Source organism: Aethalodelphis obliquidens, unplaced genomic scaffold (genome assembly GCF_003676395.1).
Source record: "Aethalodelphis obliquidens isolate GAN/ISIS:26980383/991018 unplaced genomic scaffold, ASM367639v1 scaffold31, whole genome shotgun sequence".
NCBI lineage: Eukaryota > Metazoa > Chordata > Mammalia > Artiodactyla > Delphinidae > Aethalodelphis > Aethalodelphis obliquidens.
In genome coordinates, this window is record NW_020837975.1 from 14,647,089 (window position 1) to 14,665,471 (window position 18,383).

Here is an 18,383-nt window from a genome sequence, read left to right on the forward strand (position 1 = left end):
TGAAAAGAAATAGAATGGAGCTGATTGAAGTTTGAAATGGAGTTATTCATTTTTTGGTAGGTGAAATCTTAGGAGGCCAGGATATTATGCCTCAAGTTTGTGTCTTTTTTTTGTGTGTGTGTGGTACGCGGGCCTCTCACTGTGGTGGCTTCTCCCGTCGCAGAGCGCAGGCTCCGGATGCACAGGCTCAGCGGCCATGGCTCACGGGCCCAGCCGCTTCGCAGCATGTTGGATCTTCCCAGACCGGGGCACGAACCCGTATCCCCTGCATCGGCAGGCAGACTCTCAACCACTGCGCCACCAGGGAAGCCCACTGTGTCTTTTTTTCTCAGAGCTGGAACATGCCTGAAATTCACCTGATGGCATGCCAGCAGGAAAAGAATGAAAGCTCTTGAGCTAGGGCAGGTCAGAGTACGGAAGATTTCTATGATCTGGGGATTGTAACAGGGGAGACTTTGTTACACACTTCCATTTTGGGGAGAACTGAACAAAACCACCATTCAGTTCTATAATAAACCTAGAGTCTTTAAATGAAAGATTAAAGTCTCAATGCTTTTTTTAGGTACAATGGTGGCTTTTGCAATTAGCCCAGGAACTAGAGGAGAGACTAATCAAGGACCGAAATGATGTAAGATTTTCTTTCTTTATTCCTGGGGTGAGGTTTGGGATTTAAATACAAGTTGCTCCTTACCTTATGGAGTAGAAACAAAGATACAAAAAGATACCAGCTGGAAAATTTTAAGAAATCTTTTATCTTTTCCCATAAAACTGCCATAAAACTCAGTATGATTCTCAAAAGCCTGGATCTGTGAACGTAAGACCTGACTACCCCTGTCTCCCTCATTACCATTTGCTTTTACTTTTTTGTATATTATCTAAATGTTACTGCAACTCTGAATATACAGTGGATCTTCATCAGAGTACAGAACCATTAAGCAGGACATTTAGGGTTTGGACTGTAAATTATTCGGCTTTAACATAGTCCATGTGACAAAGAAGTACTCAGTTTTAGAGACAGAGTCGTAGGTCAAAGATGAAACATCTGATTAGTTTATCTTCTCTCTTTCAAAAAAAAAGCTCTATTGATACATATATATATATTTACATACCATGAAATTCACCCATTTATAGTATACAGTTCAGTAGTTTTAGTATATTTCAGAGTTGTTCAACTATTCCATAATCAATTTAAGAACATTTCATAACCCAGAAAAGAAATCCTATACCCACTAACAGTTACTCCCCCAGACCTACGCAACCACTAGTCTGCTTTCTGTCTCTATAGACTTAATTATTCTGGACATTTCATATCTATGGAATAATAGAATATGTGGCTTTTTGAGTGACTGGCTTGAAATCTTTCAATTAACATAATATTTTCAAGGTTTACCCATATTGTAGCATCTATCAGTACTTTATTCCTTTTTATCACAACATTCTATTGAATGGATATACCACATTTTATTTATCAATTCATCAGTGAATGGATATTTCCACTTTTTGGCTATTATGAATAATGTTGCTGTGAACATTCATGTACAGATTTTTGTGTAGTCATGTTTTCATTTCCCTTGTATATATACCTAGGAGTAGAATTGCTGAGTCACATGGCAACTCTATGTTAGCATACCAGACTGTTGCTGCACTATTTTACACTCCCAGCAATGTAAGAGGGTTCTAATTTCTCTATATCTTTGTTATTGTTTTTTAAAAAATTTTTAGTGGGTGTGAAGTGGTATCTCATGGTTTTCAGGTGCTTACTGGCTATTTTATTTTCTTTGGAGAAATGTCTGTCAAGATCCTTTGCCCATTTTTGAAGTGGGTTGTCTCTTTATATTGAGTTTTAAAAGTTCTGTGTGTATTCTGGGTATAAGTTCCTTGTCAAATATATAATTTGCAAATATTTTCTCCCATTCTGTGGATTTTATTTCCATTTTCCTGATGGTATTTTTTGATGTGTCCTCTCCAGTTGAGACATCAACTGTATACTGTCAGGAATCATCTATAATTACCTGTTTGCCCCTTTTTAGCTGAGGTGGTGGTAAATGTTCTTTGGGAGGCATCGTAAAGAGGTTGTGTTATGGGTCTATTTGACTTTTCCCACTAGGTGTCGCTCCGTTCTCATCTCTTTATTCTCTAACAGTCAATGACCTTATGTCCTATCATCTCCCCCTAGCTCACTCCCCTCTAGACTCCACTTGCTGGCCTCCTCCCCATTTATTTAACACACCAAGTAAATTTCACCTTCCCCTTCTCCCCAACTCCCCTGTCATATCAGCAGCCTCCATCACTCCCTGCCTTACTCTGCTTTTTTCCATGGCACTTTGTGGTCATTTCTATTACATGCCTACTTGTTTATTATATGCAGCTCCTACTACAAGATAAGATCCAGAAGGGCCTGGACTTTTTGTTCTCTCCTATATCTCTAGATAGTGCCTGATACATAGTAGGCAGTCAGTTATAGTTGAACGGTTTTAGTCAACAAGGACTTGTTTGTAATTGCCTATTTGTATTCTCTCGAGATATACAAATCTGTATAAACTGTATTTACAAAATGCACAAAAATACAAAATGTATTTTTACCTAGAAGTTGGTTGCTGCTCTTGGTTTGTCTTAGGGGTGTTTCTTCTCACTAGAATCTTTCGATTTTGAGGGGATCCCTATGTATACTTTTTACCTTCTTGCCTCGACCTTTATTTCTTAGTTTGCTTTGCATCAACAGTATTCAGGTGCTTAGACGTCACTGAAAAGTGTATCAATGATCATGCTCTCTAGAGGCAGGCTCACTACACTTTATCTTCTATAGATGGGCTGTAAGGAGGCGCTAGTGGAAACTACTGCTGTTTTTTTTTGTTGTTGTTAAGATTGAAATATTTATGCATTTAACAAACACGTATTTTTTAATTAATTAATTAATTTTTGGCTGCGTTGGATCTTCGTTACTGCGCATGGGCTTTCTCTAGTTGCATCGAGCAGGGGCTACTCTTCATAGCAGTGTGTGGGCTTCTCATTGCGGTGGCTTCTCTTGTTGAGGAGCACGGGCTCTAGGTGCATGGGCTTCAGTAGTTGTGGAACACGGGCTCAGTAGTTGTGGCTCACGGGCTCTAGAGCGCAGGCTCAGTAGTTGTGGCACATGGGCTTAGTTGCTCTGCGGCATGTGGAATCTTCCCGGACCAGGGATCGAATCTGTGTCCCCTGCATTGGCAGGCGGATTCTTAACCACTTGTGCCACCAGGTAAGTCCACTTCTGCTCTTAAGCATAAGAGCATCAGAGCAGATTAAAGAATAGATCCACTACTCAATCCTGACACCCTTTCAATGACTTACATGAACCCTCCTTCAGTCATAAACTAGAATATAGTATTACAAGTATTTAGTATAATCTTCCTGCACGGACACCACCAAAAAACAAAACAAAACATTCAGGAGAATCCATTTTCATTTATTCTGTCCTGTTCCCATTACCTGTCAAAATATCCTAGATATTCTAATATTCCATCATCTAAATTATGTCTTCTCCAATTATTTATACTCAGAAACAGAACAAAATTTTAAAAAATTAAACCTATTCCCAAACCATTCTGTCACCCTGGTTTTTTCCTCTCACAGACATCACTATATAGAATCCACATGCTCAAGGTAACTTCAGTTCTGTCTCAATCCATTTACACCCACAGAATGACAGGGTGGCCACTCAGTTGGTCGTGAGCATTCGCGTCCAAGGAGACAGACGTCTCAGCAGCCTGCGCCGCTGCTGTGCCCTTCCTCGCTATGATGCTCACAAGATGAGCCATGATGCATTTGCTCTCATCAGGAACTGTAACACTTCAGGAACCCAAACTGAATGGTGAGTTTCCTTCTAACTCATCTTCTTTTGAGACTTAAACCCTGTCTTTATTTAAAATTAGTGGGTATATAAGCATTCCAGCTGGGGCAGGACACAGTAGAAGCACCAGAAACAAGGCAGCTCAGCTGCAGCCTCTTTGCCTACATTTGGTTTGAGAGGCAGAGTGAACCAATACTATCCCTGCCTATATCAATTTGCTATAGTCAGGGGAATGACCAATTGTACTTAGGAGTACAGAACTCAAGTTTCAGGGAACTTTTCTCTCAACTGCTTGATGGTTCTATCTTAAAATCATCTTCCTTGATAATGAAAGTGACCTATTCACCAGTAATCTCTCTCTCACATCCCAACTCAGTTACAAGCTCCACTGGTGTAATACCAAATGTCATAATAATAAACTTCACTTCAGCTGGCCATTAAAGATAACCAAGTATATACTGGAGTATGTTCATTTACTGTCCAGATATTAATGATTTCAGTATTGGAATACCATAATTATTTATTTAACATAGCCTCTTAAATTGAAAAAAGTATTCCAGATTCACAATGTAAATATAATTATGTGAGGAAGATAAATTGGTTGCTTATTTATAGATCTACATTGGAGATTATAAAAAAAAGTTTAGTTAGGCACCTAAGTTACTGCATATCTGAATGTAAGGGTACGACAGGTATGGGTCTCTAAAGTTAGAGTCTTTGTTCTTAGAATAATTTACTTTTACTTCCTGGTATATTTATTTTCAAATATTGAATGGTTTTACTGAACCAAATGATAATTGTGATACTATGTTCACATTAAACCTTGTAAATTGACAGACTATAACAAATACTACTCACCAAGAGTGTCAAATATTGACAGGGAAGCATAACGTTGTCTGATTATAAGACTGTCCCTGAGCATGAAAGAGAATAGTGAGATACTGTCATGATAACTTTTAAATTTACCTCATCAAGGGACTAATCTGTATATAAAAGCACATTTCATCTTCCAAAATTCAACTCATGTGAAAATTTATTTGGGTAATTAGACATGAGGAACTTTATGACAGGAATTTCTTGAAATATTTCTGAGACCAGATAACCAAAGCAGCTGTGAAATTTCATTCTCTAAAAATTCCAGAGTTCAAAGTCTGTCAGAGTTCCGGTTCTGTTTAAAAACAGAAGAGTGCGTAAGAGGATTTTTTCAAAAGTCTTTCCACTCTAAATATTCTAAAGCTTTTTTATTGCCCTGAATAGTTTCTTGCCTCAACCCTGAATTTCAGCAGCTCTGCAGAAGTTATCTTATGAAAACAATAAACCCAGCTGTCAGGGGATCCAACTTACACATCTGACTTGGTAGGTGTTCACCAAAGTCAGTGGTTCTCAAGGTGTGGTCCTAGACCAGCAATATCAGCATCACCTGAGAACTTGTTAGAATGGCAAATTCTCTGCCCATCCCAGGTCTATTGAATCTATTAATCCAATATACCCTAAAGTCTGAGAACCACTGCAGTAACAGTTTCCTTTTGTGGCAGAACCAGAATCCCAATCATTTACAAACTGAACCTGTGACCTGGTGCTAATCTTATTCTTTTACTTTCTATTCAGGTCCCCTCCCCTTACAATGGTTTTCCTCTGTGCTACCAAATTCTCTGCCTCTGCCCCTTCACCTGGCACAGACATCACCATCTTCTTGAGCAGTGACCCAAGTTCTCCGTCAAAGGTGCCAATTACCCGTTCAGAAGATAAGACCCAGGAAAATGGCCCAGCGGTGACAACCACTAAGAAAGCAACCACTTCTCTGGAATCATTCTTCCAGAAAGCTGCAGAAAAGCAGAAAGTCAAAGAAGCTTCACTTTCTTCTCTTACTGCCACTACGCAGGCCCCCATAAGCAATTCACCCTCCAAGCCCTCATTACCTTTCCAAACCAGTCGTACTTCAGGAACTGAGCCCTTCTTTAAACAGAAGAGTCTGCTTCTAAAGCAGAAACAGCTTACTAATGTTTTCTTCCCTCCACAAAAACCACAGTCCAGTCCTAAAGAGTTACCAAATTGTTTTCCAACAGAGTGTCCAGATTGTGCCCCTGTCTGTGAAAAGGTGTTGAAGCTAGGATCCTTCAAAGCAACTCCTGCAGAGATGGATTTGGCCCAGAACAGCCTAAGCAGCCTTGCTTCTTTAACTTCCAAGTCTGCTCTGGAGGTGGCTCAGAAGGCACCTACTACCTCCAGTCTTCTGGCTGCTGAGGACCAAGTGCCCTGTGAGAAGTGTGGCTCTTTGGTACCTGTATGGGAGATGCCAGAGCATACAGACTATCACTTTGCGTTGGACTTGCAGAAATCCTTTTTGCAGCCCCACTCCAACCCCCGGGTTGCTCCTGCCAGTTCTCCTCAAGGCAAAAGAAATCCCAAGAGCCCTTTGGCCTCCAGGAATAAACGCCCTAGGCCTGAGGGCATGCAGACATTGGAATCATTTTTTAAGCCATTAACACACTAGTGCTGCCCTCAGGCTTGCCGCAGGGTTTTTTTATTTGTAACTGGGAGATGGAAATATGTTCACTTCTCAAGGAAATTTATAACTTTATAAAATTTTTAATAAGGAAAATAATCTGGTTAGATGCTGAGTTAAGGCTTCCACCTCAGGGATTCTAATTCTATTGTTGACAGGGATGTAAAAACTCATCTTCCAGAGATACAACTGTATTGAGTTTTTAATTGTTAGTCTTTAGGGAAGCAGTGTCATACAGTTTAAAATGCCTGGGCCTCGGAAGTTAAGAGATCTGGTTCCAAACCTGGCTTTGCCTCTTGGAATACGGCCTTGAGCAAGTCACTTTCCTCATGTGTAAAACTGAGATAATGCCTTAGATTACTGAAGATTAAGAAAAATGTACTTAAAGTATGTAGCTTAACATTGGCACATAAAAGGAACTGAGTGAAAAAAAGTTAAAAAAATTTTTTTATGTGAGGTGAAGACCTGAAACCCTAAAGTGGTAACTAATTTAGGGCAGGACTGTGTACAGAGAAGCTACTCAATAAATACTGAATTTCATTCAAGTAAACCCTATCATAGCCACAATTTTAGCCATTGGCCCTTCTACCTCTTGCAGTGAGACTGTTACTGGACCAGCTCAGGAACTCTGTTTAGATTGGCTAAGTCATGATCAGAACTAGATCATCTCTAGGACCTTGTTACTCCAAGTGTGATTTTGAGGGGCAGCAGCTCCACCACCAGAGAACTTGTTAGAAATAGTCTCAGCCTTACCCCCACCCCTACTGAATTTGTATATTAACAAATTTGAGAAATACCCATCTAGAAGATAGTAACAGCCCACCAGGTTTGTAGAGGGCAAGGTCATTTCCTTAAACCCTAAAGACAAATGTAAGAGGTAAATGCTTGGGCCTTCAGGGTCACTGGCACGTTCATCTCTTCCCTACTGAAGTGTGAATCTTTAGTTTAGGGTTTTAAATGAATTACTGTAGCTTTTTGCACTAGTCCATGTTTATAGTACTGTATTCTTAATCTCCATTCTTATGTGTGGAAAGTCAGTTTTGGCTTTTCTGATATGGGAAATGTTGATTACACAGAGAACCCAATCAAAGATGAACTGAGTGGTGGCAGTGGAGGGGGGAGATAAGAGGGTAGGGAGAACGGAATACATAGTCCCCCTTCCCATACATGTACTCAAACCAGTACTTTTAGGCTTATTTTAGCTTATTTATAAATTGGGGGTCTGTAATTTGAAGGGGGAACATTTGAAAACCACTGTGTCTAGCAAATTATTTCTTCTTCCAGAAAGACCTTCCACTTTTGTGGCAGTTAAATATCTAATAAAAGATAGTGCTTACTGTATATATGGCTCTTTCCCTACTAGATTTGTAGATTTCTTAAAGGCAAGAATTCACAGTGCCTTGCACACAACAGGTGCTTGATAGTCACTGGATGAAATGTATATACTGAAAATTTTAAGATCACCAGAACTGTAACAATAAAAATGTACATACTACTTATACACCTTTTTATACTCCTCAATGTTGCATTAATGTAGCAAAGTGCCTCATTAGTTTGTGGAGATGTCTGGGTATCATTTTCCAAAACTTCCTTTCCTAATCTAGGGAGAAGTTTAAAAAAAAAATCTCCTCTGGGTGCTGTACAGATCAAGTTGAACAAATTTTTAGCACTTCAGTTGACTGGAAGGAGTCAAATAGAAAAGTAATGTGGTAGAAACCTTGGTTTCATTGACCTTCTAGAGGCCAAGACAGGTAGTGGGGGGAGGTAGGGGGAGCACTAGTGAATAACCAATAAAGACAATACCAGCAGCACACGTTGTTTTCTTGGGAATGCCAGCCCTGCCCCAGCATACTGGCAGTGAGCCTGTGGAGGGGGCAGCAGACAGACATGCAAACGTCAGTGTTGGGAGAAGGCTATAGTACCTTTTTGCTGACTATAACCTTCCCTCATAGCGGTTTATCAGCAACTGTACAGAAGGAAGTAAATGGTTCTTAGTTCCCAACACCAAGAGGAAGTTCTTCAACCACAGGCTTCTTAGTAGCAAGTTAAACCAGTGATATATAAAAAGCAGCTGAGCCTGAATGGTGGGGAGGCTATCACTTTAATACCCTGGAGGCAAAATACCCGTGGGACCATGGCCCACATTTATCATTAAATTTCTTTTGCAAGGATCAGTACTGAAAATGTAGTCCCTGCTTTTTTTTTTTTTTTTTTTTGGCCACACTGCGCAGCATGCGGGATCTCAGTTCCCCTACCAGGATCAAACCCTCGCCCCGATGCAGTGGAAGCGTGGAGTCTTAACCACTGGCTGCCAGGGAAGTCCCTGTAGTCCCTGCTTTTTACAGTTGACTTAAACCTTGGGCCATATTTCTTCACCCATAAAATGTCGTAGTCAGGTACTCTGAACACAAACAGGAGGAAGGGACAAAGGTTTCGCCAGCTGGCTTTCGGCTCCAAAAAGCCAGTTTAGATTATATAAACCTCACTTCAGGCTACCTTGCATTGCTAGGAAAAGCGTGAGGACCAGACTGCCACGTCTCTAAGTTCTACTCGTCATTAAGTAGCTGGCACGCTTATCTCCAAATCTCTGACAGGGCATAGTCATCAGCCTCCTTACCCCTGTGACCATTAGCAAGTGGCCAACTCCTCAAGTACAGGGTGGACACCTATCTTAGCTGAAAAGGCGGCAGTTTCACTTTCTATTCTGCTCACTCAAAGAACTATGCAAAACAGGCCAGAATCCTTGAGTCACAGCACTGGAATACTGATAGCCAAGTCGGGGAGAGGAAAGGAGGCAGGGTGAATGAGATACCAAATGTGTTCTTCCCCCATTCAGGGCTCAGCAGTGTAAGGGTTTCACTCGTCTCTGATCCTGGAGAGGAATCCAGCTCTGGAAGATGCGCCTGGGTCTTAAGCATAAGCACAGTGTGTTCAATAAAACATTTTTATTCTGTACAATATATATATGTGTATTTAAATATATATATATATATATATAATATATATGTATATATATATGCAGAGAAACCTCAACCAAATCCCTGAGTCCATGGGAACCCAGGACACTAACAAAGGGAAAGAGGGAATCCATGCTCTAAAGAATAGCAAGTATGGCAACATCTTTCCCTTTCCTCCAGGTTCCCTGCAACAGTGGGAAAGGGATGATCACTACAAATTACTAAAATAAGAGAGGACTTACATGGGGGCAGGATGGGGAGCTGTGAGTCAGGTCCCCAGCCACCAGTCTGGGGACTGTGGCAAAACAACCTGTTTGATCCAGCATTAAAACTAGCAGATCGCTGCAGAGGAGGGGACAAGACTGATTGACATGCAGCTGACCTTCGGTACGCCAAGTCTTAGCTTGGCGGCCCCACACCTCGGCCAGCACAACAAATAGCACCTGTGGGGCCTTTGAGAGGAGGAACTGGGGACATGGCCCTTGAGTGAAGAAGGGAAGGGAGACAAAGCTGAAGAGCAGACCTCACGTCTCAGCACAGGGCGGGAGCACTGCCATTCACTGTCCCTGTGCCACTTCTTCAGACCCTGGGCCACCAGAGGGCCAGGAGCAGATGTCTTTTGTCCACAGTCAAGTAGAGATGGGCAACTTACATGGCCTTGAGAAGAGGTATAGAAAAAAGGAGTGCTTTCGAGGACCACCCCCAGTTGTTGTGACAATTCCTGACGTGCAGGGACCACACCGGCGAATCATGCCCAGTCCTGACAGTGGGGCCAACGTGGCGGTGATCAGCTCCCTCCAGTAGACAGGCCGTTAGGGATGCCAGGCTTGATGAGCCAACCAGGCGGACACACGGCTGCTGAGCACTGCCCTGAATTCTCCTGTCCTCTCCCTCAGGACTGCCCCTCCCTGGTCACACCAAGCTTGGCGTCTCTCCAGAAGAGCTGGCAGGGAGCAAGCAGTAGAGAGCACCCCTCACTCCCTAGCCTACTAACACGCAGAGCCGCTAACAGGAGGCAGCATGGCCGGAAGTCACCTTATGTACTGTAGAGACAGCAGTAGAGCTGTGCCTGCCTGGAGGAGTTCAGAAGCCCATGTTGGCCTGGGCCTGTCCCGCTGCAATGGCTTGCACATCGGTGACATGGCCGATGCCCTTGGTGACACCCTCCCGGAACAGCAGCTTGGCGCCCACCTTCAGGTACTCTGGGTGTTTCAGGAAGCGGAAACGTACCACTGCCTTCTCCCCTGTCCGCAGCTTGTCCTGCAGCAGATACATGGTCACTGGCCCTGGAAAGCACCTCCTGTCTCTACCAGCCTTGGCTCTCCACCCTCGGGGGCCTAGCAGGTGTCTGCCCCACCCCCCAAGTGGGGCTTTGTCCCCTTTGTGGGATAAGGGAGCTCTCTACGAATATGGGGACAGGCTTTCCTCCTTTCTGGAAGCAGAATTCTGACTTTTCCCTAGGAAAACAGGGGCATGGCTGGGCCCCTCTCACCTTGGCATGGATCTTTTCTACCACTGCTGTCTGACGTACGTTGCCCACGTGTACTGTCACCTGGAAGCCTCGCCGGAAGGTGGTGGCGTGGAACAGCAGGACTATCTCTGCCTCGAACACTGAGCAGATGGTGGGATTCATCTCTGGGCTCACCATCACCATGCCCTGGGGAGGCACAGCCCCCAGACCCAGGAAGGGCAGACCTCACATTAGCCTCTCCTCCCCGGCCACCCTCACACCCCTTACAGCTCCTCAACTTCCTCCTTCTCTAGGACTTCCAACACAAAGACCTCAGAAGACAATACGGAAAACTATTCTTTTTGAGGGAGCCCTTCCTTACCCACCTTTCACGTCCTCTAACCCTTCTAACGCTTAGTGCTTTCAGAGTCCTGGACATTCGGGTTGCACCACAGTAATTCACATTTCGTGATCTGCGCTTTGTGAGTACCCTAAGCCTTTTCCATACACAGACAGTCTGTGTAACCAGCTTCTTGGCTTAGGGACTAGGTTCTCTTCAAGTTCCCCTGAAGCACCTTAGACAGATGCTTCTCATTCAAGGAGCCAGCCTCCCAGGCATTTCTCTTTGTGTTCTCCAACCCCCCCTCCCACCTCACCTTGCGAAGGAGTGCTCGGTCAAAGTCCCCAAGGGCCAGCGTAGCGGCCTGACCAGCTCGCAGCACACGACAGGCAGAGCGGTTGCGTTGGATGCTGCATACTCTCAGCTCCAGGAAGCAGCCATCGTCCGTGGGGCCCACCACCAGCTGGTCCCCCTCACGGCAAATCCCACTGCAGCCCACAGGGCAGGTGGCACAGCGTCAGCCTAAGCCCCCCTACCTGCTTCTCTACTAGGTCCTTCCCTTCTAAGACTGAGTCCCTCGGGTGGGAGAAAGAGACGCTAAATTCCAACTGGAAGGTAGGGGAGATGACTGCCTTGCCCCAGTCCAGAATTCAGACTGAAGGCTAACACCAGGAAAGGCTGGCAGTGGCGCTGGCAGACAGGCACCTGTTGATTTGACACTGAGCACCTGATTCCTGAAAAAGCAGTTATCCCCTTGGGTTTCATCCTCTGCTTTGGAAAGAGTCTTAAGGGACCTCTCATTTCCCTAGTTGGAGATGAAGTCAGTTGATGCACTCTAGTTTTCTTCCTGGGGCCAAGACCCACACTTCTCCCCCAGGGGCCTGGAGAGTCCTAATAAGCAGCAATACTGTTTCTTCCCTTATAAGCCAATACACAAGCTTTCTCCAGCTCCTCTGATGGTGAAAGCCTAATTTACAAACAAGCACATCCTTTAGATGGGCTCTGTTCAACTCCAGGGTCTCCTTTGGGCTATGATGTCTTCCAGAGTTTGGGTATGTGAGGGCTGAGTAGGGTGGGTAGTAAGAAAGGCAATTCACCTGGAAAGTGTCCCTCCAACAACTGTCCCCACCTCTGGTACTGTGTAGATTTCATCCACCTGAAGCCAAAGAAGATTCTATCAAGGGCTGGCAGGTCCAAAACCTCTAAACAGACTCGGGGCTTGGAATTGGTCCCTCCCAGATCCCCAGCTCACTGCCTGTTCAGATGGCCAGTTACCTGGAACTCCGTCAGCTGCTGCATGAGTTCCTCCTGCTCTTTGCTGTTGGTGAGTGGCGGCAGAATATTCAGAAAGACTTTGAGCAGGTCCAGACTCTCTCCAGACACGCTGGACAGTGTGAAGATGGGGGTGACACTGTAGAGGGAGGCATGGAATGGGCAGATGAGGAAGTTCCAACAGGAAGCAGAGGCTGGAGCCCTATACATGGAAAGGTGAGCTTCTCTTGGAGTGGCGAGGGGCTCCTCTCTGTTGTCTGCTAAGGTTCTCAGGAGCTTGGGGCCCTCTCTCTGTGAGCCATGGAGTGTGGCACGTGAGGCCCATCCCAGAACCCAGGGAGATCGAAATGCCTGGCACAGCACTTCGTCTCCAGGGTCCCAGGCATCAGCAAAGCTGGCTTGGGGGAAGGGTCCAGCCTTCAGCAAAGACTCCCTCCTACAATCCCAACCTGAAAAACCACAGAACTGAACCAGAACTGGTCTGGCCCTAGGGGGAGGGGTACCCCATGCTCTGGGGCCCTGTGGAGCCATCCCTGTGGATCAGGGCTCTGGAGTGAGAAAGGCTTACTTGGGGGACTGGGCAAACTGCTGGGCAGCAGTGACGGCATCGTCCTCAGAGGTGACCAGCATGGGGACCTTGTGGCAGCCAGGCTGCTTGAGGACCCGCTCTAGCTGGCGTACCGTCCTCTCCACTGTGGTCTTGGCACACAGGTCCACCTTGCTGACCACGATGAAGAAGGGCACTTTCAGGGCCAGTGCCAGCCCCAGATGTTCCCTTGTGGTGCCGGCTGCTCAGAGAAGCAGGCAGGCAGCAAAAGAAGAGTTAGAATGAGGGAAGGAGGAGAGAGCAAGAGGGGAGTTGGTCTGGCTCCCAGATTTAAGGAGGCCCAGGGTAGGAGAGTCAGCACCCCCCTCCAGCCCCATCCCTGCCCCAATGCCTCGTACCAATCCCAGTGTTAGCACTGACGAGGAGCAGGGCACAGTCAGGGCAGTAGGACGTTAGGCCAAAGATGGTGGTGTGCAGGTACTTGTGGTGGCCTGCCAGGTCGATGAAGGTGATCATCTTGGAGCTGCTCTCACAGATCTCTTCTGCCGTCCGTGAGTCACTGTAATTCACCACCTGGCCCAGAGCCCAGGGCTCTCAGTGACCCCTGCCAGCCTCCCCAACCCTTCAAGAGTTGCCAGGACCTAAACCAGTCCCTGGGTGACCCTGCCTCTTAACCCTGAGCCCCATTTCAGATCTAGTTCAGTTGATTCCCCATTTGTTTTCTAAGGAGGTCAGAGCTGCTTCAGTGCCCTCAGGGCCTTCGTCTACACTATTCCAGAAAGGCTCCACACTCTGACCTCAGACTCTGTCCTTCACCACTACCATCCCATCCTTAGAGTCTGGTCCCACTGGGTCCCGTTGATTGCATGCACCTCTCCCTTGCTGTTAAAGCCCAGGATCTCGAAGCTGATGCTGGAGGTTCGGCCGGACTGAATCTCATGCAGGTGGCGGAAAAGGTTCAGCCGAGCCCGGCCCCGCCCATTGTCCAGCTCTCCTTGGGTCAGGACTCCAAGCAGAGTCGACTTCCCTGAGTCCACATTCCCCAGGACAGCCACACGGAGGTCCAGGAACTGTGGATGAATTGTCAGAGGTCAGGGCTCCAACCCTTCACCTCTCTCCACTGAGAGTTAAGGTCAAAGGCAGTGGCACTTTCTGGGGACCAAACGATGAACTGGACCCCACCCCCACCCCAGGGTCCCAGGCCAGGGGAGAGTCTGCCACCACGGGGTCCTCCCAGGGAGCATAGGTGTGAGAGGCAGGGAAGGGTGTGGGCCCACCTGTTGGTTGTCAGGGACCTTTCGTACCAGCACCTCGGTGATCTTCCGGGGCATGTCACTATCATAGTCCACTTCTCGCTCCCGGAGAACAGTGATGTCTGCCCCGACCCTGTCACAGCAAGGCCACAGCTGCCACATCTCACCTGTACTCCCCTTCCCCCTTCCATCCCTGCTCTGGACCAATGGCCTTCTCATACCTCCCACAGAGCTCCCAACACCTTTCTTCACTTCCTACCCACCCTCTAGTCTATCCCATATACACAGCTCCCTTTACACAAACAAACCTTAAGTAAAGGAGCAAAAAAGCCTGGATCCAATGCAGAAGATCCCAGAAAACTAACCCTCCCCACTTCAGCCCTTTGTCAAGAGGAGGCAGGCCCTAGGTGACTGGGCATGCGTGGGTCCAGATTTAGGGAAAGGAGAACCAAGGGGAAGGGGAAGCATACTTCTCCGCCATCCGGTGCAGGGTCTTGAGGGAGGCCCGCATCTCCTCCTCAGCCAGCCCCACCAGCAGCCCATTGTCTTCTACTCCAATCTGGTAGACAGCCTCACCGCGGCCCTCCTGGAGCCGCCATTTCATCTGTGTCACCAGGTGCTCAAAACGATACTGGGATGGATTCACCAGCTTCAGCTTAGGGCAGGTGAGGTATCATGAGAAGGTAAAGTCAGAGATGCTCCTCCTGAACCCACATGCTCCCCATCTGTCCTGCCGAAAGGACCAGGACCTTCCCTTCCCTCTTAACTACCCTCATCCCTGACCTCCTCTAACAGTGAGTCCTCTTCCAACAGAATGAGGTACAGAGCCCTTACCCTGTACCACATCTTTAAATTACTACAGATTATGAAGTTAGAAGGATCTCAAAGAAATCATCCCACGCCAGCAAGGACAGCCTGACCCTCCCCAACCTAAGACTCACTTTATATTCGATGTTTCCATCTTCAGCCTGAAAAGAAACAGGGAGCAGTTACCACACACTGTCCAGACCTAACCCCTACTTCCCCTTGATTCCCCCTGCGGTCCAGGCAGCTAACTTAAGAGAGCAGGAAGCCTCGGCTGCACCTGCTTAGGCAGGTGTCTGTCAAAGGTCATGGCAGACCAGCCCTATACTCAGTCCCAGTGTGACCCCTCTGAAGGAAAGGCCTCTGAGAACACAGTCAGTCACCCATCTAAGCCAGGAACAGAACCCGGATTCCCTCCTTTTTTGATCACTGGCAGCACGCTCTTCCTGGATGCAAGATTCTCCCCCTCCCTTCCCCCCAGGGCCTCAAACTGTTGTCCCCACAAGTCTATGTCTTCTCCGTGTCCAGGCTGCTGAGGCCATTCTTTGCCACTCATCTGAGAGACACCATTTCCTTCCTGCCCGCCCCTCTCAGATGATGACATCAAGAATAAGAGGTTGCAAGAGGTTCTGGAGCACGGCCAAAGGGTGAGCTCAGCACTGGTCACTACAAGCCTGATAAGAAAGGAGTCCAGGTGAAAGAGAGGCAGGGCTCCAAAGTTGGGGTTGAGATGAAGAGAAGAAACTCAAAATATAATGAAGAAGACAGACGCCACAAACTAGACTCACTGTGGCTTTTCCCCTCCTGTCCCCTAACTCTCATGCCTCAGTTGAGGTGAAATCTTGAGTCCATCCCACAATCTCCTCCTCTTCCCTACATCAGGTGACCCAACACAGAAGGATCCTGTTGCCTGAGCCTGCCCCTCTCGGGTACAAAAGGATATGAGATTTGCCTGTTCTGCCTGTCCTGCATTTCTGCACTCCTCCTCCCTGACCATTTTATTTTTCTTTTCCCCTTCCTGTTATCATTCCATCTCTTCAAGGCCCTTTGACTCCCAGGCTCTTACAGGTCTTCACCCATAATCTCCACCTCATGGAGTATAAAGGAGATCTTTTCCCATCAGTAAAGACCTTCCTTTTTATCATTTTGCTGGAGATAAAGAATTAGGATGGTTTCAAAAAGTGGTACAAGATAATGGTCTAGGCTAATGGTTATCAAAGTGTGGTCCCAGGGCCAGCAGCATTCATATCACCTGGGAACTTATAAGAAACGCAGACTATCAGGGCCACCTTTGACCTACTGAATCAGAAATTCTAGGGGTGGAGCAGCAATCCAGGTGGTTCTCATACATGCTAAAGTTTTATAACCACTTGATGAGGCTTTTCCCCTGGGTCCTCCTTTTCTAAGAGGGACAAAGTAGCAGTTATTATCTGCCTTAGGGACAGATGGAGCAGGAAGGTAGAGGCTGTCCCCACTCCCTCATAGGACACGGAAAGGGCGGGAGGACTAAGCCTGACTGTCACGCGCGCGCGCGCGCGCGCGCGTGTGTGTGTGTGTGTGTGTGTGTGTGTGTGTGTGTGTGTAAGGACGGAACATATTGCTCTTTTCCCGGGTACTCCTCTCCTCCCCGTGGAACAAGTTCAGAAAACTCTAACTCCTCATCCCAGGATGCAGTCTCCCTTCTCCTGTTGCAGCAGGGAGGGGACCGGGGCATTTTACTCTGCTCTTCCCAAAGGGATGCAGGTGGGATCCCCTTTCCCCACTCTTCCTCCCTGGGGTCCTAACACCGGAGGGGGAGGCCCAGTCTCTCTGTCCCTCCTCCCTAGGGTCCTAGGACCGGAAAGAAGGGTTCTCCTCTCCTGGGGGTCTTGACACCGGAAGGGGGTACTAATTCTCTCTGACCCGCCTTCCTGTAGTCCTGGGACCGGAAGGAGTGGTTTCCTCTCACCCCGCCACTTCTCATGTGCTTACCTCGGGGGGCAGGTACGGGGGATTGTTGGCTTTGCTCCCTCTGTTCCTTCCGTTCTTCTTCTTCCCCTTCGGGCCACCGCAGCTACTGCTGCCGCCGGCGCCCCTAGCCTTGAGGGTTCCGCCCACGGCCGGGCCCCCTCCGGGCCGGCAGCAGCCGCCGAACAGCTCCGATACCCGCGAGTCCATCCGCCGCTGCCGCCAGCCCCCCGCCCGGCCCCTCCCCCCCCGCCGCTGCCGCCGCCGCCGCCGCCGCCGCCGCCGCCGCCGCCGCCGCCGCGCCTACTGCCACGGCCGAGTCGAGCCAGCCAGAGGAGGGCTGGGTGGGGCCCTGCGCAGGCCACACCCCCACCTTCCCTGGCCACCCGGTCGCGTCAGAAACAGCCGCAGGGCACCAAGGGATATAGAGTCCTCAAGCCTGCGAGCTCCCTGGAAAGAGCTCGACGCCGCCCTACAACTCCCGGGCGGCATCGCGGCGCAAGGAGCCGCGGGTGGCTTCGGGGCGTAGGCAAGGAGCGCGCCTTTGCCCGCAAAGGCCTAAGGGAGCTGTAGTCCAGTTCCCAGTCTCCAAGCGATGAGGGGGTCTTTTCCTGGGGCCTGGTTGTGGGGCAGTCATCAGAGGCGGGGGGGCTTATATCAGAATCAAACTTTGTAGGCGCTTCTGGGTTTAGCCCCTTACCGCGATCCCAGACAACGGGTTTTGGATTGGAGAGCTGCAGAACTCAGGGCGACTGGTCTCTCCAGCCTACTGGCTCCGCCCGTGCCTCAGTTTCTCCCTCGACGGCCGGGGTGCCGTTTGGGTGAGTCAGGACCAATGCCAGGGCGGAGGCGGATGGTGGTTAGCCTAATTACGGCTTTTATTTTTACGATGATTATGCCACCTTTACACAGTAGTCACTGGTTTATTACCAGGCTGGCACTCTCCGCGGGCTGGTTTTAGCAGCCCGAGATACCGCGGTGGTCCCGACACGAGGCCCGAGCCCATAAACCAGCCTTGCAGCGAGGGCCCACAGCGAGTATTACCCCTCCCCTTTGTTTTGAAGCGGAACCAATCCGGGAGAACCGAGTTTGGCTTTAAAACCGCCAGGGCTGTAGGCGGGGCCTGGCCCCTACTTGGGGCGGGGCTGGGGTTCAGGTTACGTCAACCAAGGCGAGGGAGGGAGAAGTTGCCTGGAATAGAAACTTGGCCAAGGGCCCAGGGGACTGCTGACTTCTGACTTTATTGCCAAGCTGTCGTCTCTCTTGCTCTTTAGGGCTCTTGCAGTCAGCAGAGAGTAAACACATTCAGTGACGTAAACCAGTGTACGAGACACTAGAAAGGCAGAGTGGAGAAGCAGTTAGTGTTGCTGACCTGGGAGTCAGGACGCGGAGTTCAATTCCCAGCCCCGCGGCTGTCTCTTACGCACCACTCACCCATTGTATGTCCACTTCCGCTCTCTTCACAAACAGCGAGATCCTCA

General features: G+C 48.1%; 2 protein-coding genes across 6 annotated transcripts in view; one reads left to right on the plus strand and one right to left on the minus strand.

Annotated features, from left to right (window-relative positions):
* POLH (DNA polymerase eta) overlaps window positions 1–7,673 on the plus strand; it is a 29,293-nt gene extending 21,620 nt beyond the window's left edge. For all 5 annotated transcript variants that reach the window (XM_027127358.1, XM_027127359.1, XM_027127361.1 and 2 more), the window contains 3 exons: window positions 563–628; window positions 3,678–3,847; window positions 5,435–7,673. In XM_027127358.1, the coding sequence (XP_026983159.1) occupies window positions 563–628; window positions 3,678–3,847; window positions 5,435–6,320 (1,122 nt within the window). In that variant the 3' untranslated portion in view covers window positions 6,321–7,673. The remainder of the gene's footprint in view (window positions 1–562; window positions 629–3,677; window positions 3,848–5,434) is intronic.
* Window positions 7,674–8,549: 876 nt separating this feature from the next.
* Window positions 8,550–17,145, minus strand: GTPBP2 (GTP binding protein 2). Its single transcript, XM_027127364.1, has 12 exons — window positions 16,927–17,145; window positions 15,093–15,119; window positions 14,622–14,806; window positions 14,176–14,284; window positions 13,771–13,968; window positions 13,297–13,471; window positions 12,920–13,139; window positions 12,355–12,490; window positions 12,177–12,235; window positions 11,396–11,567; window positions 10,782–10,946; window positions 8,550–10,549 (listed from the first exon to the last, which is right to left on the minus strand). Exons 1-12 carry the CDS (start codon window positions 17,110–17,112, stop codon window positions 10,373–10,375), a joined length of 1,809 nt encoding a protein of 602 aa, XP_026983165.1. The 5' UTR covers window positions 17,113–17,145; the 3' UTR covers window positions 8,550–10,372.
* Window positions 17,146–18,383: the final 1,238 nt, after the last annotated feature.